The sequence below is a fragment of the Panicum virgatum genome, chromosome 7N (assembly GCF_016808335.1).
Source record: "Panicum virgatum strain AP13 chromosome 7N, P.virgatum_v5, whole genome shotgun sequence".
Lineage (NCBI taxonomy): Eukaryota > Viridiplantae > Streptophyta > Magnoliopsida > Poales > Poaceae > Panicum > Panicum virgatum.
The window spans coordinates 42,949,886-42,972,597 of NC_053151.1; the positions used below are offsets into that span (position 1 = coordinate 42,949,886).

The following is a 22,712-nucleotide window of genomic DNA, read 5'->3' on the forward strand; positions in this document are numbered from 1 at the left end:
CGGCGCGGGCGGCGAGGTGGCCATAGGACGACGGGACAGCTCGGGCAGGCACGAACGGCGCGGCGAGCATCCGGGGCGCACAGGGACGCGCGTGGGCGGGGAGCAGAACGTGCGCGGCGAGCTTTCCGGGCATGCGGAGCGCGTGCGCGTGTGGAGTAGGGGAGGGAGGGCGCTGTGCGGCTCTGGGCTTGACGACGGGCGGCGCGGCGGCGTGGTGCGCGTGGGGGGGTGGGGGCGACACGAGGGGCACGGCGGCACTGAGCCCACTCGTGGCCGTGCGCGGCAGAGCAGGAAGAAGAAGGGAGAAAGGAGGAGGAGGGAGAAAAAGAAATAGGGGAAGGGAAAAGAAAGAGGGAGAGAGAGAAAAAGAGAGAGAAAAAGAAATCGCGCCGGCGACCGCGGCGGGACGAGCACGCGCGCCGGTCGGCAATGCGCGGTGCGTTGCGCGGAACGAGGAAAGAAAGGGATGGGAATTTGTACCGGTGTCAGGACGGCGGGTCGCCGGGAATAGTTTCGAGGAATCAGGATCTCGGACGAAGGGATTTTGGAAGGTTTTGAGCTCAACGATGGAAAGAAATTTCTAAAATTATTTTTAGCTCATGATTTATCTTGGTAAATTTTTCGGGACGTTACAGTGGAGCGCCTGGGCATCACTTTCATTCAGGACCCCGCCATGACCACCATGCTCGGCGGCCTCACCAACCCGTGCACAAGGAGCAGCTCGAGGCCCGCATCTCGCGCATGAAGGAGGACCCCACGCTCAAGCCCATCCTCGACGAGATCGAGACCAGCGGAACAGGAGCTGGACGCCATGGAGAAGATTGAGGGCATTTTGGTCTATAGATTTTAAAAAAACATATTAAAAGGGTGCATAGTGGTGTATCTCTATGAATTGTGAAATTGTAATGGCATACATCCGATATCGTGAATAGTAATGGTATATCTTCGAAACGTAACAATTGCAGTGGTATAGATCCAATTAATCTAAAAAAAATGCTCCGTGGACTCCACCTCCTGCATGACTCCACCTCCATGGCTCGCTGATCTCTCTCCCCAGTTCGGCTTGCCAGCCCCGTGCGGCCGTGCCGCCTCTGCCAAGTGCGCGCGCATCGCATGCAAGACCACGCCACGGCTTTGCTTTGCTTGGCTTCGACGATCCATCAATCCATCCCTTTTCCACGCACCTTCGCGTTCCGCCGCCACAGATTATATTGGATCCTCCACGGCACATCGACGGCCGCCGTCGCCGTGGCCATCGGCGGTCGTACGAGAGCGGGCCGAGGCCAAAACATGCACGTCAACACCCCCCGAGGGGCGAGAGCCGTCGCCGTGGCTAACATGGAACTGGAGGCAGCAAGCAAAACCCGAGTCCACTCTGTCATTCGATTCGACGCCCATTTAGTACTACCTCCATCCCAAAATTTAAGTATTTTTAGGTTTGATCAAAGTCAAATTTATTCAACTTTGACCATCATTATTTTTACGAATGAATTATTTTGAATATAAATATTTATATATTATGATAATTGCTTTCATAACGAATCATTTTTTTATCTTATAAATTTTTATAAATTATTTAATATTTATAGTTAAAGTTGAAAAAATTTGACTTTGACCAAATCTAGAAATGCTTATATTCTGGAACGGAGAGAGTATGATCTATCCACATGCACTGCACCGCAACTGCAAATCAGTACGTGAAATACGCAGCATGAGCAGTCGCGTTGACCGATCTCCAGAGAAATGCAGGGTTCCAGAGAGTATGATCTATCCACATGCACTGCACCGCAACTGCAAATCAGTACGTGAAATACGCAGCATGAGCAGTCGCGTTGACCGATCTCCAGAGAAATGCAGGCGCGTCTTATCACGACACAGGGGGTGTTTAGTTGATGAAAATTTTTGGTACAAAGGTCACATCAAATGTTTGACCAGATGTCGGGAGAGATTTTCGGGCACTAATTAAAAAACTAATTTCAGAACTCGCTTGGAAACCGCGAGACGAATCTTTTGATGCCCTTGACCACATCATTAACACATATGGGTTACTGTAGCACTTATGACTAATTATGCACTAATTAGGCTCAAAAGATTCGTTTCGTCGTGTATATCTAAATTGTGCAATTAGTTTTATTTTTTAACTACATTTAATGCTCCATGTATGTGTCTAAAGGTGAGGCAAAAAATTTTGGGCCCCGTTTAGTTCCCAAAAAGTTCCAAACTTTTCTGTCACATCGAATTTTTCAACACATGCATAAAGTATTAAATGTAGTTAAAAAAAATAACTAATTACACAGTCTGACTGATTACCACGAGATGAATCTAACGACGTTAATTAATCCATGATTGGACATTAATTACCAAATAAAAACGAAACGTGCTACAGTGTCCCAACCCAAACTATTTCGCGATCTAAACGCGGCCTTGGGTGAAAATTTTTGGTAACTAAACAGGCTGTTAGTTGGTGAAAAAGTTTGGATTTGACAATTAATGTCCAATCATAAATTAATTAACATTATTAGATTCATCTCGTAGGAATCAGTTAGACTATACAATTAGTTATTTTTTAGCTGCATTTAATGCTCCATACATGTATCCGAAAATTCGATGTGACTGGTACTACGCAAACTTTTTTTTATCTAAACGCAGCCACACTGGTAACACTGCCGCCTCGCCTATGGAACCGGGGCCTTGTTTGGTTGGTGCTAGATTTCTAGCGCTAGTGAATAGTAAAAATTTTGACCGCTAATTACGGTGTCAAACAAAGTCAGTTTACAAAACCAACTTCAGAACCCCTGCGCTAGTGACTATAAAGAATCTAACGAGGCCTTTGACCGCGCGATTAGAGAATGGTTACTGTAGTATCACTGTAACAAATCATCGATTAATTACCGTCATTAGATTCGTCGCGAAAAGTTACACACATCCTTAAAAAAAATTTGCAAATAGACTTCATTTAGTGCTTCATGCATACGAGATTCTTTTTTCGGGATGTGTGCGTGCTAGAATTCTAGCTCATCCAAACAAGGCCCGGATCTTGCTGCTTTTGGGAGTTGACCGTAGCTAGGCTTTGACACCAGAATGGCTCGCTCGGGTCGGGTCGGGTCGGCGGCTCCATCCATGGAATTCAGCACCAGGGAGGCCACCAATGGCAGGGCACCCAGGTGTGCGGTGCGGCGTGGATGCGCGCGTCGCGGAGAAGCCCCCAGGGTCGCATGGGGACAGAGAAGAGGCCGGCCACACCACCTCACATGCGCGTACGGGTGCTGTGGCGCTGCCCTGTGTGGTCTGGGGAGGTCCCCGCCGTTACCGGTAGCCCAGAGCCCCAGAAGCAACCTGAATGAAGGATTTAAAATGTTCTAGTTGATCCTCGCGGAGAGCTTCAGAGCTTCCTTCCTTCCCCGGTGAGCACCTTGTTGATACAAACCTCCTCTGGTTCCTAGCAGTACCGGTAGCAGAGCCAAGCAATCAGGGAAAATGTCAACTGGGGTATTATTAAGATAATGAGTGTAACCTTAGCGAGCGGATAATCCTGTGCTTGGAGGAAAACATGGTTCCAGAATTATCAATCTCTAGCTCTAGAAGATACTAGCTCGACGAACTCTCGGTAATTGTCGTAAAATGTGTAGAGTTTATATTGTGTTGGCTACTTGGCTGTAACCTACTAGCAAAACCTGTCTACAGAATGATAGATGAAAATTGTAATGATGGTGCTACGAGGATATTTTGCACAAAGAAAAGTGAATAAGAAAAAGGGAACCAAAACAATATGCAGCATACACAGTTTTCCCCCTACAATTATGCTGGTGTTTTTTTTTATATTACACTTCTGCTAGTGTTGTGAAATGCTTAGAATTACTAGTGCAGAACTGCAGATCACCACACCATCTGAATTAACAGTGTCATTTCAGTACGAGCTAGACCATCGACTTCTGAAAACATGGTAGTACATTTCTACGGAGAATTGAAGCTAGGTCTCACCCCACCAAAAGCATAGTACAGGCTTAAGATTTGTTATAAACACCATCACTAACATTATCCTCATCCAGCCTTTTGATTCCTTTTTACGTCAACTCCTTTCTCTATTCCTCGCAAAAAAAATCCTTACCCTATTCTTCACAGGAAACAAACATGCAAAGGCTAAGTACTCGAAAAATCTCCTCTAAAATACCCCTGCAAAGCATCTATAAAAGCAGGAAGGCCCCAGAACCCGCAAAAGCACAAAGCGGAAAGCATCACACTTGCACAGTTCCTCCTCAGTCTACACTCTCCCACTCCCACCACTCCCCTGCTTCACCCGAAGCGTGCCGGCAGGCCGGCAGCGAGCAGTCAGGAGCCATGGCTCCGCCGCTGCTGCTCGTCCTTCTCCTCCTCCCGTCCCTCGCCGCCGGCCATCAGCACCCGTCCTCCTTCGGTTCCTCCGCCCTCTCCGAGTGGCGCTCCGCCAAGGCCTCCTACTACGCCGCCGACCCCGAGGACGCCATCGGTACGCACCAGAGCTCGCCTCGCCTGCCTCTCATTCATTGTTCATCCGCATCCACGGTTCAGTTCTGCCCAACCATCCTTTCACTTCTTTAATTCGTAGCGTCCATGCTGTGAGCTCACATAAAGATTTCTCTTTTGGGGTGCCGCTTGCTTGAAATTTCCCCCAAACCGCACGTTCGGTTACTGGAATTGTACGTCCGTACAGTTCATGGATTGCAAGCGGTTTTCTGGTTCTCCCCATAGCACATTGGAGTGTATTCTGATTTTCGGCTTCGCGATGCGGCGTGCAGGTGGGGCGTGCGGTTTCGGGGATCTGGGCAAGCACGGGTACGGGATGGCGACGGTGGGGCTGAGCACGGCGCTGTTCGAGCGCGGCGCGGCGTGCGGCGGCTGCTACGAGGTCAAGTGCGTCGAGGATCTCAAGTATTGTCTCCCCGGCACCTCCATCGTCGTCACGGCCACCAACTTCTGCGCCCCCAACTACGGCCTCCCCGCCGACGCCGGCGGCCACTGCAACCCGCCCAACCACCACTTCCTCCTCCCCATCCAGGCGTTCGAGAAGATTGCCCTCTGGAAGGCCGGCGTCATGCCCATCCAGTACCGCCGGTATGTGCCCTTCTTGGCTGCTGCTAGATCTGAGGTTAATTTTTTCCCTATCCACTTTGTGTGAAACTGTGAAAGCGGTTGCTGACCTAGAATTGTGTTGGTTAGCGCAATGTGGAACCCAAGAAAAGCTGGAGGAAAGCGTAGCGAAGAGGGGGGTGAAAGTGGACCCTCTTCCAGTATTGTCGACTTGTGTGAGGGTTCGACCACATAGTTTCACCAGTTGTCAGTTGTTACGGCCCTGTTGGCTACATGGTAGTGACATGAGTATTACGGTTCCATTTTGATTGCCCCAACAAGAAACTACTAGCCCAAGTTGGTAGGCAAGGTCATGAGATCGACTCTCAAACCCGCTAAGACCAATCTCAGAGTGTGTCATGGGAGTATCATGAGCATTAAATTTGCTGACATGGCACATGAGAGAGAAGGGGGAGTGTTATGAGATATGAGAGGAGTGTTATCACCATGACACTCCTTCGGCTCGGTTACCTATTTCATAGTCTTGATAGCTGTGCGATGACACTCTCCACTGAAACTGGCCTAAGTGCAATAATTATTTTGAGAAATTCAGAAGATTTTGATAACCCGTGAACTGAATTTGAGAAAAAAAAAGCCGTGAACTGAATAAAAAAACACTGTTATTCCCAAAATACATATAATTGATCGCCCTGCTTATCGGCGCAAAATGGTTCCGAGTTGGATTGAAACAAATTTTACTAACATGCCATACTTAATAGTGAGTTTTATTTTGTCCCTTGTATCTTGACTAGTCTAAGGTTATTAGAAGTAGTTACAACAGTGCAAACCAAGTTCAAAAGCATAGAAAATTGCTCATATCTGAGCTAGTCTTGGAGTTTTTGCCAACTGCAGACTTTTGGGTACTTTGGACAACATTATATATATATATATATATATATATATATATATATATATATATATATATATATATATATATATATATATATATATATATATATATATATATTTCTCATTGCCTGCCCTTACCTGCATACGACTATAAAGAGTAGCAGGGCCATTATGAAAGCCAGCAGAAATGTGTCAGCATTATCTGCATCATTACATAGGCATTAAAAACAAACAGTTTCTTTGCTTCATGGGGCACATGAGATGTCCCTGTGACCGTCAAAACTGGCCTCGAAGTATACTGTTATGCTACTAGTGGTTGCACTTAACCTTACTTTCTGTGTCTGGCTCTGTGCTAACCTTTTTGTGCCGGTCGGTAGTCCTTTTTGTCCTTCAAAAGGACATTATTATTTAGATGAACCAAGACTGTATTAAACAGAACTTTGGATGGTGACTTGATAGACTGTCATTACCTTAGCTTAAATACTATCCTTCATATGTAGTGTTCCAGATCCAAACAGATTAGATTATAATTACTTGGCACGGGGATTTATAAATAAGTCTAGCAAAACTACTCTGGCATCTCCAGTGGCATTCAAAATGTTGTACATGTGTGCAATCATCATTATGTGCATCTAAGTTGACATTCTGGTGAGCAAGCTACATGTTCAAGAATTGAGCTGAGATTATTTCCTACATGGCCGATTGATAGAATGTGATGCTATTAATATTCTTTCCTGATCAATCTGTGTTCTGAAGCAATCCATACTACTTTGGACGTTTTAACTATTTTGGACTTCCTCTTAAACCACTTCTTACTCTAGTTCATTAAATATAAGCAGTGTATCCTATAAGAACAGATATACACCTAGATTGAACTATTATCACCCTTTGTTAAATATTATGTATAAAGCTAACTAAAGCTACAAAAGTACAGCTAAATGCCTAATGAAGCTAGAATCAACGTAAAATCGTGTTAAAAAGAAGATCTGGCTGAGTTGAAATTAACATGTTTCCTTGCTTACTTGCAGTGTTAAGTGCCTCCGTGAAGGTGGTGTCAGGTTCTCTGTCAACGGTCGACGCTTCTTCTTCACAGTGCTAATCAGCAACGTTGGTGGTGCGGGTGATGTGAGATCGGTGAAGATCAAAGGAACAGAGTCAGGATGGCTCTCGATGGGCCGCAACTGGGGTCAGGTGTGGCACATCAACTGTGACATGAGGGGTCAGCCCCTGTCCTTCGAGCTCAGCTCAAGCGATGGCAAGCCGCTGACCAGTTTCAATGTCGTGCCCAAGGATTGGGAATATGGAAAAACATACACCGGGAAACAGTTTCTGCTGTAGAAGGAGTGCCACAAGATCAGCTTACAGTTTCTAATTTTTTGTTCTGATTCTACGAGTTGAACTGCGGTGTATATTCCTCTGTGGAACAAGTAATATCATTAGGAGAAAAATACTAGTGCAGGGCCTCAAATAGTAGTTCTTGCTCATAAATGCATTTTCGTGTCCCCTGATAGAAGGCCCTATTTTGGGTGTCTCCGTTGTATTACAACATTTTACCTGGCAAGCAATGATAATAGTATCTCTGCATTTCTGTAGTTGCAACATGTCACATGAACAGCAACTTGTTTTTTTTTTAACTCTTTACCAGTCAGCATATCAGGTTCATCTTTGATGCTAAATTCCTTAGTATAGTGTTTGCAGAGTGTAGAATCCATGAAACATGGTCTCAGCTATCAAGTCCAGGTATTCCATTTTTCAGATTACAACTTTGTGAATTTCTAAAGTGAAGCAAAAGACTACGGGATTGTGTGGGGACAAGTATAACACTTGAAGCTGGCCATACCGCCATACCCATTGCTCCATTCTCTATGTGATACTCCATTTCTTCAGTTTGCAGGTTTGGGACAACCGAGTCTGGAGCAGTACGCAGTATCACAAGTGCCGAGAACATAACGTTTGCAAACAGTTGTGCACGGGACAGAAACAAGCAAATGTCTGACAGAAATTCTGAACCTGAAACAAGCATCCATCAGAACAGGAACCCAAATTTGCAGAAGCACGTTTAGTTCCCAAAATTTTTTGGGAAAAATTACTGTATCAATTTTCAACCCAAGATTAGGAGGATTAAACATGATCTAATTGTAAATCTAATTACACGGATGGACGGGAAATCGTGAGACGAATCTATTAAGCCTAATTAATCCGTCATTAAAAATTAATTACTGTAGCACAACAATGTGTAATCATTACATAATTAGGTTCATTAAATTCGTCTCGCGATTTTGCCCTGGGATTGTGGAATGAGTTTTGTCATTTATCCAAGCTACTGTAGCGCACGAAAATTTTTGGGAACTAAACCGGCCCATAAATCCTTGCAGTTTTTCAAATTTCAAGTTAACTAGACGTATAGCCCGGGCATTTACGCGGCTAGCACTGAAAATTCAAAAATTCGCATGTCGTTATATTCTTACTTAAAGATATATTATTTTTTTTACCATACATCACCCTGTTCATTATCATAAATTATATCTTATTGTTGGTTAAAACAATTCAAATATGATCTACCTATAATAATAATTTGATTTGTTGAACTTTAATAATATTATGCATACAATTATTATTCTTCTTTTTTTTATTTTGATTGGTTGTTGTTAGCTTTAGTTTTTATTTTTATAATGACATTGGTATGTGATTTTTAATTAGGCACATTAGTATTTTAGGTTATTTTTTTCGTAATAATAGTGGTGAGTAATTTTAATTTTTGTATTTTTCTCCAATTAATGTGAGAATTTCTAGACCTTAAAAACGAACATGGAGGCTCCATTTGTTGACCAAATAATAAGATAATAAATTAGTTTTTATGCCTTCTTGAAGGAAATGCCACCTGCCTAGGCAATTGTACTCGTACAGCATTGAGCTATGAGCTGCGTTATATCGATCTCAGACAAAGAACCGTAAACCAGAACGCAGACGAAACTGAGGCGAACCTGAGGCTAGAGCCAAGGTTTTCCATTGATAACAGCAACTAGATATTACTGCAGAGGACTAGAAACGCAAACAACTACTCACAGAGTAGATAGACTACAACCACCACGACACAGCATCGATACAGAGAGCCCTGACTACACTAAACCAGAACACACACCCCACCACATGTAGTTTGCCTTCGCCACCAGAAGCTGAACCGATCTAGCCGCCGAAGCCGTAAAGGGTGCGGCCCTGGCGCTTGAGGGCGTAGACGACGTCCATGGCGGTGACGGTCTTGCGGCGGGCGTGCTCGGTGTAGGTGACGGCGTCGCGGATGACGTTCTCGAGGAAGATCTTGAGCACGCCGCGGGTCTCCTCGTAGATGAGCCCGGAGATGCGCTTGACGCCGCCCCTCCTGGCCAGCCTCCGGATGGCCGGCTTGGTGATGCCCTGGATGTTGTCGCGGAGCACCTTGCGGTGACGCTTGGCGCCGCCCTTGCCCAGCCCCTTGCCGCCCTTGCCGCGCCCCGACATCGCCGAACCGGAAGCTTCGCTCGCCGCAACCGCTCGGAGGAGTTGGAATTTGGAGGATGAAGCGATGGAAGAGGATTTGTGTGCGGGATTGGTGGATTTGGGGGTGGAGGGGGTATTTATCGGGGTGGGTTTGGGAGGGAACGCGAAATTTTGGGGGGAGCTCGGAGCGGGAGGCGGTTTTGAGTGGATCCGTGGGTGGGTGGGTGGGGCTGGAGCGTTGGATTGGGTTTGGAGGGGAGTGATGGGGTGGGAGGGTGGTGGCGCGGATCGGTGACGTGGCGGTGGGGAGAGGTGGAGATCGTGGGCGAGAAACTGAGAATGGACGATTGGTTGCGGCTGGACCTCGGGACCGCCGCTGCCCGTTGGTGAACTTCAGCTGTGCTTGGGCTGATCTGTGCCGGTCGGGCCGGCAAGTTGAAGAATTGTCTCATGGGCCGAGATCGCACTTCGCTCCCATGGTTCCATAGATATACTAGGGTAGCATTTGACGAGCCCGTGGGCCGAGATTGCACTTCGTTCGGCAGCTGGCGGCCCGCTGTCAGAAGAACGCCTTGTTCATGCTGCGTCGTAACAGAAAGTGGTACATTCTATTTCAGAGGAGAGAAAGTGACGCAGAACAACATTGTTGCCCCCCGTGAGGTATGAGAGCCAAACCATATTTTTCAGGAATAGTACATCGAGTGTCATCAGTTCATGACCGAGCGGCACCGTCCAATAGGGGCCCCCTATAGTATACCGCACAGGGAAACATCACGTGGTGAAGCACTATTCTCGCACTTGTGAAGCACCCGCCCCGCCTGCATAGACCACACACAGCACAGCCCGCAAAGAGATGAACAGGGTCCATGAGAGATTGAGAGCCCATGCGTGCACGAACAGCCCGTGTGCGCACGCGGCGCGGCGCATGCACAGGAACGGAAGCGTCCAAGATCCTCCATCCCACCCCATGTGGATGTGGTCAGCAACACCAACCAACCGTGCACCGGTGCACACGCACGGACAGCCGCCGCGCTCGTTCGTGGACGCAAGCCGCAGCCTAGCGCTGCGTGCGTGGTGGGCTAGGGGCAAACCTGCTCCAAACTGCTCCGTGCGTGTGCGCCCGGCTGGTGTGGGCTACAGGCTACAGGCTACAGCCACTCGAGCTGCAGCTAGTGGGGGTCGGTGCTGGGCGGTTGGGCAGGCGCGCGTTGCAACCGTTGACATGTGCCTGAGTGCCGTGCGGGCGTGCTCCGGCACGACGCCGGCTGCTGTAGTGCAGCGTGTTTGGCCCGGGATCATGATCAGGAAGTCAGGAACGGACTCGGAACCAGCAGTGACCGAGAGCCACCATGTGCGCGGTAGACGCGCCTACAAAAAGGCTAGGATGCGGCGGATTGTATATACAGTTGCGGCGGCTACCTACATCTAGAACCGTGGCACATGGCTAGGCGACTCTATCTAGAGAAGGGATCGGAGTGACTACCGTACATGTAACGCCGCCCGGCATGGTCAGAGCGGAGCCTTCGGCGGCACCTCTCCGTTCCCCGGATGGATTAGAAAAGCACACGCAGCAGATCATGGGATGGGAATATCGCGTCGTTTTGTTCACCGGCTCCGGATTCGGCCTCACATGGGTGCGTCGCGGTGATCGCATCGACCTCAACCTCCCCATTGCATGCATTGTTTTCCCCTTGGTAGCTTCGTCCTCGCGTTTTGTCTTCCAATATATGCCTGGTACGTTCATTTACAGCGGAGAGACACATGCATGCGTGGATAAGATACGGATCTGAGGCGTGCACGGGGAGTACGGTGAATTGCTAGCGGCAGCCAGCGCACGCAAAGCTAACGGCGGATGGCTCGCTCGGCAGGACGGGAACGGGAAAAGGCGACGCGTCGTCATGCGTTTCGCTTGAGACACCGCTAGTGGAGTCCGGAACCACGACCACGAGGCCTAGCTCGGTGCTCCAACCGGGGCCTTGCCTTTCCCCACGGGCATCATGCTGCCCCTCAACACCCCCCCCCCCCCCCAGCTGCCGCCCCTCAGGCTCCACCCGTCCCGTCTTTTCTCAGCTGCCGCCAAGTCGATCAGCGTGCGTCTGCGAGTGTGCACGTTCGCCGCTCGCCAACCGGACGCCCTTACGCTCGGCAACATGACTACATGAGGAGCCACGGCCGGCCTATCGCCTACGGCGCGGGGCGGCCTTCAAATCTCCGGTATTGCTTCCACAATCGTACGTGAGATCCTCATGAACTGCCCCTTTCCGTGCCAAATTTCCCGTTCGCTCTGCACTGTGCAATCCCACTAGTGGTAGAGAATCTCGGTGCCGCCAACACGCAAACAACCAACCAACACGCCACCTACCATGAACCTAGTAGAGATTAGCGTGCACTTCAAAGTTAGCCGTTAAATAAGCCAGCTCCTTCTCTTCTCGCCGCAAAACAACGGCGGACACATGCGCTGCCTCGGTGTCCGGCGCGCTGTGCCGTCTACTCCCACGGCTATATACATGCAACTCGTGAGGCATCGGAGACCTAACCAAAAGCGTCTGTCTCCCACCGGGCTCACCGTACGTGGACACCATTATCGCCGTCGACGTAGCCTCTGCTTCCCACACCGTTAGAGCATGTTCAATAATAATTTGTTATTGTCTCTTAAGTTTATAAGCGACATCTATAAAATGACTCAACCAACAAGTTATCTCCTATTTTGTCTTTTTCAATGGATCCATGATCACTTTTTTTCTTTCTCTCTCTATTTTATTTAGGGAAAATTGGTCTCATAGCACCGAAAGAAAGCGAGTTTCGGAAAATACCACTAAAAAACATCAGTCCCATAAAATACCATCAAAAGTGTGGGACGTCATCTGGAAATAGCATTCCGTGACGGAAGCCGTCCGTCTACCTCACGGCTCATCTCTCTCCGTCTGCTCCCGGTCTCCATTCCCTCGTGCCGTCGTGCGCGCTCCCCGCGCCGCCTCTGCCCCGCTCCGAGCTGCGGCGCTCACGCTCGCCCGCGCTCGCGCGCTCTCGGCACTCTTCCGCCTCCTCCGCTCGCACGCCCCGCTTGTCTCCATGCCCGCGCTCTCCCTCATCGCCGGCGGCGGCACCGAGCGGAGTTAGGCGGGGCGTGGGGTTCCGGGAGCAGCAGCGCTGGGCGGAGTCGGGCTCGGCCTGAGGCGGGCCGTTGCGCCCAGACCTTTCTCCGGCCCCGCCATGGCTAAGCCGCTAGTTGGCATGCGGAGTGCGGCGGCGGCACTCAAGGGGCGGCTCTGCTCTGCTCCTCTCATGGTGACCGAGGCAAGCTCCTCTGCTCTACTCGTTGTCGACGCGGACGGTTCGGCCTCCTGCTGCCCGTGGCGGCTGCTGTTGCAGCGCCGCCGCGCCGTCGCCGTGCTCGTCGACAAGCTCCAGCACGAGGCGGCGGTCCTCGACCTTCCTGGCGCCGACACCGACGACGGAAGGCAGCGGGACAGCGGGCGAGGAGGAGCACGAGCAGCGCAAGAACGCAGAGAAGCTCACCCCCGAGCTTGAACGGAAGGCGATGGTGTCAAGCGATGGCGCGACGAGGTCTGGTGGCCGGCGGCGGCGAGCTCCGTCGGCGGCCCTACACGATGGGAGAGAGCGATAGATGAGTGAGGGGAAGTGCGTGCGACGCAAAGAGGATGGTGTGGGCGCGAGGAATTGAAGCTGGTCGTCCCACCGGCGGCGAAATCGACGGCGGTGGCGAGGGAACTCGGTGGTGGTGGCGGCGGCTAATGGAGGTCGGGGTTGGGATTTTAGCGGAGGCCAGCTGTAGCTTTTAAAGGGGAGGGCGAGAGGAGCGAGGCGCGCTCGGGAGCGGGATGCCGGGCTCCCGGGCGGTGCTCGCCGGCGACGTGGTGCCCGCCGGCCAGAGGTGAGGAGGGGGAGAAAGGGGAGAAGAACGAGCTGGAGGAGGACGGCGGCGCTGCGCGGCCTCAGCGGCGCACCTTCGAGTGCGGCCCCGGCGTGCGGCCGGCACCGGAGCTCGGGCTCCTATGCGCGCGGTGGCCGGGAGGAGCTCGGCCTTGGTGTCCTTGGCCCGGAGCTTCAACTCCTGTGCGTGGGATGGTGCATGGCCGGGACGAAGGCCGTGACGAACGGCTTCCGTGACGGAGTGGTATTTGCAGATGACGCCTCACACTTTGGATGGTATTTTACGGGGCTGATGTCTTTTAGTGGTATTTTCCGGAACTCGCTTTCTTTCGGTGCTATGAGGCCAATTTTCCCTTTTATTTATTCTCACTGTCTAGAAGCGTGTAAAGAGACGGCTCTTATATAAAAACATATTCTCCAACTTTTTGTTTTTCTCTCTCTGCCATGTAAGCAAACAAAGAGCTATAAACCTCTTGTACTTGCTCTTATTAGCCAGTAAAAGCTACATTTCCAAGAGGAAGAAGAAACACGGACCAAGCCAAGATTTCCCATTTTTCCAGAGGCCAGGACAAACATTTTCAACCCCCCTTCTCGCTGGCACACGTACTGCGGCCACTGTTCACCACGAGAGGACACATGTGGTGGCGTAGCAGTCGCAGGAGTGGCATAGGGGTATAGTTGTTTGGTAGCTAGACAGGGATTAATAAGCGAGGGAGACGGCGGCCATGGGGCCACGGCGCCAAGCCCGGAGGAGGAAGAACACGGACACAGGCACACGGCCGAAGCGGCAAGCCAAGAGCCCCAGGAATCCCCCGAGGTCCCAACGGCCAGCGACACGAGAGCCTCCTCGCGCTTCAACCGAGCACAGGTGACACGGCCACCTGTTCACTTTTGCAGGTCCCTGTCCCTGGCCCCCGAGGCCTGAACCTGAACTGCTGCAGGGCTCTCCCACTCCGCTGCAAGAGACACCTCTCCGCTTTCCTCCCATCTCTTTTCCTTTTTCTTTCGGTCACTTCATTCACTCCTGCCTTGGCTTTCGGCTCGAACCGAAGAGGGTTCTTGAGCTGACCCAGGTGGTTCGTGGTTGCAACCATCTGGTTGTTTCCCCATTCCGCCTGCAATGGCGGGGAGCTTCGACGGGAGAACGCCAACCAGAGGCGTCGAGCAGGTGAATCATCGGGATCTCTCTCTCTCTCTCTCTCTCTCTCTCTCTCTCTCTCTCTCTCTCTCTCTCTCTCTCTCTCTCTCTCTCTCTCTTTTCCCACCTCTTGCACCATTTCTAGTTGCCTGTGATGCCCCCATTTGTTGGATTTCCCTCCCTTCTTTCTTCTCACTCAGACCACCATTTCTTGGATTTCACTGGCGCCTTTGTTCTCTGGAATGCCTCGTAGTTTCTTAACAGTTTTCGGGATTTTGCAATCCTGCATTTCAGGGAAACGAAATGCGCCAACCTGTGTGTACAGCTCTTCTAGTACTTGAACGGGTTTCCTTTTCTCTTGGGCGGATTGGCCATATGACTGCTTCAATTCATTGCTATATTCAGGCCATCGTTGCTCTGAAGAAGGGCGCGCATCTACTGAAATGCGGCAAGAGAGGGAAGCCCAAACTCTGCGCCTTCAGGCTATCATCTGTGAGTAATTTTAGTGCCTTATGCTTTTATCAAATAAAAAAACAAAAAACAAAGAAAGAGTACCTGCGATACGCAGATACGACCTCGCTGATCATGATTCTTTTTTTTCTTAATACATGATTCCCTGCCACAGAAAGACCGGTATAATGGTACGAAGTTCGAATTGATTGGGTAATGAATAATATATTATTTTGTGTAAAAAAGTAGGATGCGTATAATATGGTCGATGTATTGCAATAAGGCTCTTGGCCGGTATATATAGGAGTACAAGGCTTGGAGGGCAAGACACCTCCCCTAGACATAAGGAAGGCTATCACGGGATTACATCAATCTTAAACTATCATATCTGGAGTTGCCTAATATACTCTAACATCCCCCGCAGTCATAGCGGTAGCAACACGAACGGTCAGACTGGAGAACAATGGAGACGTATCCCCCCTGCAGTCGGAACGCCGGTGCGAAAGCTTTGACTGGAGACTCATGCAGATGATAGCCCTTTAGTGCTGTAGTAGCCGAGGTCGAGGTGGACGTGGTCGAAGCCGTGGAGGGGGCGCGGGTCGAAGCGTCGTCGAGGTGGTCGAGTACGCAAACTCAGCAGCTTCTTGCCGAAGACAGTAGCAGGACGGTGCGGCGGATGACGATGGTAGACGGCGCGGTTTGCGACTTAGGTCACGCTCAGAACAGGGGTGGCGACGACGCAGGTTGCAGCAAATGTCGCGCTCAGATCAGGGGTGGCGACGACGTCTTCCTTCAGGAACATCGGCGGCGATGTCCGCGCGAGAACGGCTGGAGGCGCGGAGGCGGATCGAGCGCCTGCTTGACGAAGACCGGCGGCGAGTGGCGCCACCGCCTGAAAAGGCGGCGACACCGGTAGGGTGGCTTGATCACGAACATCGTCGCTGCAGCCTAGAGGGCGCAGCAACAACCTCGTCCTTCGGGAGGGTCGACGATGGATCGAAGACGAACGGCAGGGCGACGCAAACCGATCTTATATCGGAAAAAGGGAAAATCAGCAGCAGCATCAAGACGAACCTGCGGGTACAATCTCGGGTGCACCAAGGAATGCCCCCCCAAACCTTATCCTCATCCGCCTGTTGGCCAGAGGACAAAGGAAGGGGCAAAAACAGAGGGGGCGAGACCCGAGCGGCCTCTGCTCTAGCTGCGGGGCGGACCGGCGGCCCCCGGGCCGCCCTCGCAGCCGTATCCTCGCGCACAAGGTGGCGGCGGAAGCGGCGCTGAGGATGAAGGGGACGGAGGCTTGACTGCGCGGAGGAGAGAGCTGGCGATGGAAGGCGGGAGGGGCGAAGCCCCTGGGCGCTGCGGCCCGGCGGCGACGTCGATCGGCGGTGCGGTGGCTCGCCGGCCCCGATGGCGCAGTGGCCTGGCGTCCCCGCGGTGGTCCTCCGCAGCCACACACTCGCGCTCATGGCAGCGGTGCGGCGGCGCTGGTAGGATTCGGGGCGCCTGGCCTGATGCGCGGGAGGGGCGGGCGGATCCGGATGCGGAGCCGAGAGGGAGGACGACGCGGAGGCATGCAGGCCCAGTGGCGCCCCCATGGCGATGTGGTACCCGACGGGGACGTCAAGCGGCGCCGCCATGAGGCGGCCATGGAAGAGGTAGGTCCTTCTGCTGTGCTTGACGACGGCGGCGGCGCGGATCAGAGGGATCTGCGGCGCATCCTAGGAGGGCGCTGCCCCCGGCGGAGATCAATCTCGATCTCCCCGGGGGCGCGCGGGTGCAGCGGAAGCGGCGGCGCGGCTAAGGTTAGGATCTCGTAGCCTAGGTGTCTGATGCCATGTAAGAAGGTAGGATGCGTATAATATGGTCGATGTATTGCAATGAGCCCCTTGGGCGGTATATATAGGAGTACAAGGCTTGGAGGGCAAGGCACCTCCCCTAGAGATAAGGAAGGCTATTACGGGATTACATCAATTCTAAACTAACATATCTGGAGTTGCCTAATATACTCTAACATTTTGAACCCTGCATATTCCCTAGACTTATGCAGTTCCACTTAATGAAATGTCATAGAACTGACATTTGAAGTTACTAACACCATTCCAAGTTGTCATTCTACAGCAGTCAAACTTTTCAACTATAACTACTAATAGTCATACAAGTATTTACATTTCTCACATGACAAATGGTGTTAGCATATTGGTGATCAGAAGTGCCTCGTGTCTTTATGTCATGGTTTTTACTAAGATCCATGTTTACACCAAAACAGCATCATTTTGGATCAGATAGAGTACTTGTGTTATTATATGAAAATACACCTTTCAGTCATGGGAAAATAATTTTTCTTCTCTTTTCAGGATGAGACAACATTAGTATGGTATTCAAAAGGGAGGGAAAAATGCTTGAGCTTAAGCTCGGTGTCAGCTGTGGTCCTCGGACAGAAGACTGTACGCAGTTCATTTTTTACTGAAAAAACCATGGTCTTCATTATTCATTGCATACCACAACTATTTCTAAGGACTTCAGAATTTTGCAGATGAAATTTATGCGACAGCGGTGCCCAGAAAAGGAGTCCCAGTCCTTATCACTTATTTACAAAAACGGAGAGTGCTCTCTTGACTTGGTATTGGCATTGCTATATTTTAAGTCAGTTTGCTTAGTAGTTAGTAAGCTTGTACCATCCATTTTTCCTTACTGGTACCATATCTCTTTGAAAACTATGACCAGATCTGCAGCGACAAAGATCAAGCTGAATACTGGTATCTGGGCTTGAGGGCTTTATTACCAGCTCCGTGTAGTCCATGTTCGTCAATTGGTTCAAGAAGCAGTAGACAGATAGACAGTTGCACACATACTCCTCGCAGCTATATTCAGCTTAAGAGTAGGCTACCAAGTGTGCATAGCACACCCAGGCACATACAGGTTAGTTCCAGAAGTCACATCATGGCACCTAACCGGCATCATGGTAATATGGTATATAGCATGCTTTGACATTTCTCTTTGGTATTTGTTGGGGGAATGACCCAACCCATGATATTAATTGGCCTCATGTGGCGGCCCAAGGGCCTATTTGTAAATCTTGAACTCACGAGGGGGCTAGGAGAAAATTGCCACCCCCTCAATCCTATATATATAGCTGACCCAAGTGGTCAAGGGGGCTCTCTCTCCCTTTGGAGCATTTCTCACTCCCTCTCTCATTTCTTCTCCTCTCGGCTGTTTTGGTGGAGTCTTCTGCCATGGCGGACTAGCATCACTTCACGCATCAAGTCTTGTCCGGTGCTAGAGAGCGGAGAACCGAAGACGCAGTATCCCCCACATCGACTACATCAGCTATGACGAAGAGTGATCCGAGGAGACGATGAGCTTCAATCGGAGCCGAGGCCTACGCGATGAAGTCAGGAGATGAAGATTCCGCCTTCATCATCGCCGAAGACCTTCATCATCGTTAAAACCGAAGTCAATCACCAACTGGAGTGTACCGTCATGTATATGTGGGCCCGCTAGGCGTGTGTGCTCTTTTCTCCATCTGTTTTGTCCCACTGGGTTTTCGGATGGAGTTTTTAGCGAGGCGTACGAGCAGGCGGTCATGAGAACAATTCTCTTGGCCAAGGTCATCGATAGGGCTGGGCCACTTCCTATGTATTCAGCTACTATGCTTTGTCGTGCCGACCAAAACAAAATAGCTGAGGGGCTGCTATTGGTGGAATGATCCAGCCCATGATATTAATGGGCCTCATGTGGCGGCCCAAGGGCCTATTTGTAAATCTTGAACTCACGAGGGGGCTGGGAGAAAATTCAAAATTGCCACCCCCTCCCCTCCTATATATATATATATATATATATATATATATATATATATATATATATATATATATATATATATATATATATATATATATATATAGCTGACCCAGGTGGTCAAGGGGGCTCTCTCTCCCTTTGGAGCATTTCTCACTCCCTCTCTCATTTCCTCTCCTCTCGGCTGTCTTGGTGGAGTCTTCTCCCCAACAGTATTGCATATAGCAATGTCTGCTTTTGTTTGGGAATTGGGAAGGAGCTTCATGTGACACACTACAGGATATTTGATTGTATTTGGTTACTTATCTGAATTTTACATTAAAAGGCCAACCAACAAACACAGAATTCTTAGGTTGTACCAACCTACATCCATCTCAAACAGTCCACGCACTTATTAGCTATAACTGCAAGGGTATTAAATGGGATCCACATCGAAATGATTTGACTTGCCTTTGAACCCAATGATGAGTGTTGGTTTATCATGTGTAAATAGACGTTCCTTACTGTTATTCTGTTTCTAAACACCTACTGCTCTTGGTTAAATCAAACTCTTCATTTTGGATCTAATGATTCCTTTACTGCATTTCATATTAAGGTACATCCATCACACAGGAGCCCCAAGACACATGGAATCTTTTCAGGGGCTAGTGTTGATTATTCAGAAGCATTATTTTACCCAAGACAGCGAACATTATCTGACATAGATACCTACCTGGAAAAGCTTACACGCAAGATGTCAAATCCAGATATACATGGTTTGAAAAATATTATGGTTGCTAACAAAGAAAAGGACCCTAAGATCGCTCAGACACCTAAACTAAAAACCTTTGAAGGACCCCGTTCAGCATGTAGGCTTGATTCTTTGAAGGATATTTTTTTCTGGGGTGATGTTATTGGAAGTATGTTAGACTGTGATGATATGTCAAAATCCCTTCCAAGGTTAGTGGACTCAACTAACATGCTTGATGTACAAAGCATTGCTTGTGGGGAAACGCAGGTGGCAATAATTACTAAGCAAGGGGAGGTCTACTCCTGGGGAAATGAGGGTAGTGGTAGAATTGGACATCAAGTAAATATCAAAGTCTCCCGACCCAAACTTGTTGAGTCTTTCGCCTCTTTACATGTGAAGGCTGTGGCATATGGATCAAAGCACACTTGTGCAGTAACAGTTTCTGGTGAACTTTTCGAATGGGGTGAAGGAGCTCATATGGGTTTATTGAATGGCTGCTATGCAGGGAACCAATGGTTTCCGCATAAATTGTTCAGTCCCCTGGATGGCATATCTGTTGCAAACATTGCTTGTGGTCCATGGCACACAGCTATCGTAACATCATCCGGTCAATTATACACATATGGGGATGGAACATTTGGTGTTCTTGGTCATGGAGATACACAAGGAATTTCTCGGCCAAAAGAAGTAGAGTCTTTGAAAGGCTCAAAAGTAAAATGTGTGGCATGTGGGCCATGGCACACAGCTGCCATTGTGGAAGTAACCAGTGATTTCAAGAATCATATGCCAAGCAGCAAGCTGTTCACATGGGGTGATGCAGATCAGGGGAAGCTGGGTCATCCTGACAAAAAGATGAAGCTTGTACCAACTTGCGTTGATTCACTCGCAGACTATGATTTTATTCAGGTGTCCTGCGGGATGGCACTCACTGTTGTGCTTTCTCTTACTGGTGTGGTCTTTACCATTGGCAGTTCCATGCATGGCCAATTAGGAAACCCCCAAGCAGATGGTAAATCTGTTTGTATTGTTGAAGGACTTCTTAAGTCCGAGTTTGTCAGAAACATATCATCAGGTTCTTCCCACGTAGCAGTGCTAACTACAAATGGGAAAGTGTTTACATGGGGCAAAGGCAAGGAAGGACAGCTTGGTTTGGGCGACTTTCTTAATAGGAGCTCCCCAACTTTAGTAGAGGCGTTGGAAGGCAGGCATATCGAAATCATATCTTGTGGTTACAGTTACACTGCCGCAATCTGTCTGCATAAGGCAATCTCAAGAAAGGACCTCTCTGTATGCAGTGGTTGCAAGATGTCTTTTGGTTTCACTAGAAAGAAGCATAACTGCTACCATTGTGGTTCCATATTCTGCAATTCGTGCAGTAGTAAAAAGGTTGCCAAGGCCGCCCTTGCACCAGACAAGAGCAGACGGTATCGTGTATGCGACATGTGTTTCGGTCAGCTACTGAAAGTTATAGATTCTGGTAGCATAAAGTCAGAACTAAAGACCAGCAATGGAGAGATGTCTAGAACTGAAATTTTAAGGGCATACACACCTAAGTTGTCACGTATATTCAAGGATGTGAACCTACCTGTAGAAAAGGTGGGTTTAATTCATGGTTCCTCTTCCTATCAGAGAAACGAGGTCCCTGCCACTCCGGTTCAAGCAAAATCTCGGAGATGGGGGCAAGTTGAGTGCCCAGCTCAATTTTTATCTAGACAAGACAGTTTTCGGTATCAACATACGTATGGTAGCTCAATATCCCAAAGAATGCATGGCCCTGCTGTGCTAAAGTGTGGCAGCTCTTTGCAACAGTCTACTGATGGTCAGAGAAAAGAGCTGACAAGCACAGAAACCTTACTCATGGAAGAAGTAAAGCAGCTTCGTTCACAGGTAATTGATAAATCACTGACTGGAAATATACCTGCTTCTCCTGCGATAGCTAAATAGGGTGTGATACACTTGTTGCCTTTTGAACAGGTGACACTTCTTGCAGAGCAATACCAGCAAAGAAGTCTTCAGGTTCAACTGTACAAACAAAAACTTGATGAGACATGGCTAATTGTTAGGGATGAGGCTGCAAAATGCAAAGCTGCCAAAGACATCATAAAGGTTCTTAGTGATCAGGTATGATTGTGTCACATATCTCATTCCATAGTATTTGCCAATAAATTCTTTCAGTAACAAAGAAGGTGTGATGCATCATTTTGCCTTGATCGGCATCGATGCCTGTTGTAAACTGTGCAGTGTAAGGCCATATCAGATAAACTTGTGGTTGGTCAGCAACCCGAGAACCCCAAAATCACATCTGATATTAACCTGGGACAACCATTAAGAGCAGATTTGCAACATTATGCCAGCGAAAAGATTCCCACTGAGAAATTCAATCAACTCAAAAGCACCCAGAATCATCACCAGACCAGCAGCCTAGGAGATGAGGGATATGCACCGCCTTCAAATCCTGACATGCCTGTTGATGGATCTTGCAATCATCAGATTGGTACGAGAACATTTGACATAAACGGGTATATCACAGAAGCGGATGCCCCTGTTGCCCCAGTCATGTCCAATGGTGTGATTGAGCAAATCGAGCGTGGGGTGTATGTTACATTTGCTGTATCACCTAGGGGAAAGAAAGACATAAGACGAGTGAGATTCAGGTGATTTCCTTATCCTACGACGCCTTACTGGTTCTTGTTACTTCTGACATGCAGCTTTTACATTTGCATTAATCTATTCTTGGTTGTGCAGTCGCAAACATTTTGGCGAGAAAGAAGCTCAGCAATGGTGGGAAGAGAACAAGAGCAAGGTGTATGCAAATTACGGCACTGAACAAACGCAGCATCAGTTAGCTGTGACAGTCAAGAGTGTACAACTACAAGATTAACCACCAATAGGAGTCTACCTCTACCATTTACTAAGAAGGCACATCACAAGCAACTGATTAAATGACATGAGAAGACCAGACAACTGATTAGCATTTGCTTCTTTATGATTGGCAGTATAACTTACTGTAGTTACGCATGTATAGATAGGTTTGAGGCAGACGAGGGCTCGATCCTGTTCCTGATTCAGCTGCTGTTGATCAGTCATTCAGTCCTGATATGGATCTGGATCAGTTGTGAATTCCCTTGGGAAAGTAGAATTTTGATAATTTGTCCTCACATCTTTGAAGGGAAGTCTTGATATGGATCTGGATCAGTTGTGTTTGTCCTAACACTGTTTATTTGGCTTGTCAACCAATCAATCAGCAGTATTTTTCTTTCCAAATCAGTA

At 49.0% G+C, this 22,712-nt stretch overlaps 3 protein-coding genes across 5 annotated transcripts; 2 read left to right on the forward strand and 1 right to left on the reverse strand.

The window, feature by feature from the left end:
- Positions 1-4,202: 4,202 nt before the first annotated feature.
- Positions 4,203-7,547, forward strand: LOC120682838 (expansin-A10-like). The gene is made up of 3 exons (XM_039964869.1): positions 4,203-4,486; positions 4,776-5,091; positions 6,984-7,547. Exons 1-3 carry the CDS (start codon positions 4,339-4,341, stop codon positions 7,291-7,293), a joined length of 774 nt encoding a protein of 257 aa, XP_039820803.1. The 5' UTR covers positions 4,203-4,338; the 3' UTR covers positions 7,294-7,547.
- A 1,382-nt stretch (positions 7,548-8,929) lies between these two features.
- On the reverse strand, positions 8,930-9,549 carry LOC120683300 (histone H4). Its single transcript, XM_039965371.1, has 2 exons — positions 9,040-9,549; positions 8,930-9,009 (listed from the first exon to the last, which is right to left on the reverse strand). The coding sequence occupies exon 1, from the start codon at positions 9,451-9,453 to the stop codon at positions 9,142-9,144; it is 312 nt and encodes a 103-aa protein (XP_039821305.1). The 5' UTR covers positions 9,454-9,549; the 3' UTR covers positions 8,930-9,009; positions 9,040-9,141.
- A 4,520-nt stretch (positions 9,550-14,069) lies between these two features.
- LOC120680711 (PH, RCC1 and FYVE domains-containing protein 1-like) lies at positions 14,070-22,653 on the forward strand. 3 transcript variants are annotated; one of them, XM_039962228.1, is made up of 10 exons: positions 14,070-14,494; positions 14,759-14,779; positions 14,870-14,956; positions 17,272-17,361; positions 17,451-17,537; positions 17,642-17,836; positions 19,308-21,329; positions 21,417-21,563; positions 21,684-22,096; positions 22,188-22,653. In XM_039962228.1, exons 1-10 carry the CDS (start codon positions 14,447-14,449, stop codon positions 22,321-22,323), a joined length of 3,246 nt encoding a protein of 1,081 aa, XP_039818162.1. In that variant the 5' UTR covers positions 14,070-14,446; the 3' UTR covers positions 22,324-22,653. The 3 variants fall into 3 exon arrangements, with proteins under 3 accessions (XP_039818162.1, XP_039818163.1, XP_039818164.1); XM_039962229.1 differs by lacking the exon at positions 14,759-14,779 and having other exon boundaries at positions 14,071-14,494; XM_039962230.1 differs by lacking the exons at positions 14,070-14,494; positions 14,759-14,779 and having other exon boundaries at positions 14,941-14,956; positions 17,441-17,537.
- The last annotated feature ends 59 nt before the right edge of the window (positions 22,654-22,712 follow it).

Excerpts from the sequence above, each read along its gene's own strand:
- LOC120682838 (XM_039964869.1), top strand. The coding sequence starts at position 4,339 with ATGGCTCCGCCGCTGCTGCTCGTCCTTCTCCTCCTCCCGTCCCTCGCC. Across the intron at positions 4,487-4,775 it reads CGACCCCGAGGACGCCATCG|GTGGGGCGTGCGGTTTCGGG; the intron begins GTACGCACCAGA and ends TGCGGCGTGCAG. Across the intron at positions 5,092-6,983 it reads ATGCCCATCCAGTACCGCCG|TGTTAAGTGCCTCCGTGAAG; the intron begins GTATGTGCCCTT and ends GCTTACTTGCAG.
- LOC120683300 (XM_039965371.1), bottom strand. The coding sequence starts at position 9,453 with ATGTCGGGGCGCGGCAAGGGCGGCAAGGGGCTGGGCAAGGGCGGCGCC.
- LOC120680711 (XM_039962228.1), top strand. The coding sequence starts at position 14,447 with ATGGCGGGGAGCTTCGACGGGAGAACGCCAACCAGAGGCGTCGAGCAG. Across the intron at positions 14,495-14,758 it reads CAACCAGAGGCGTCGAGCAG|GGAAACGAAATGCGCCAACC; the intron begins GTGAATCATCGG and ends CCTGCATTTCAG. Across the intron at positions 17,538-17,641 it reads GAGAGTGCTCTCTTGACTTG|ATCTGCAGCGACAAAGATCA; the intron begins GTATTGGCATTG and ends AACTATGACCAG.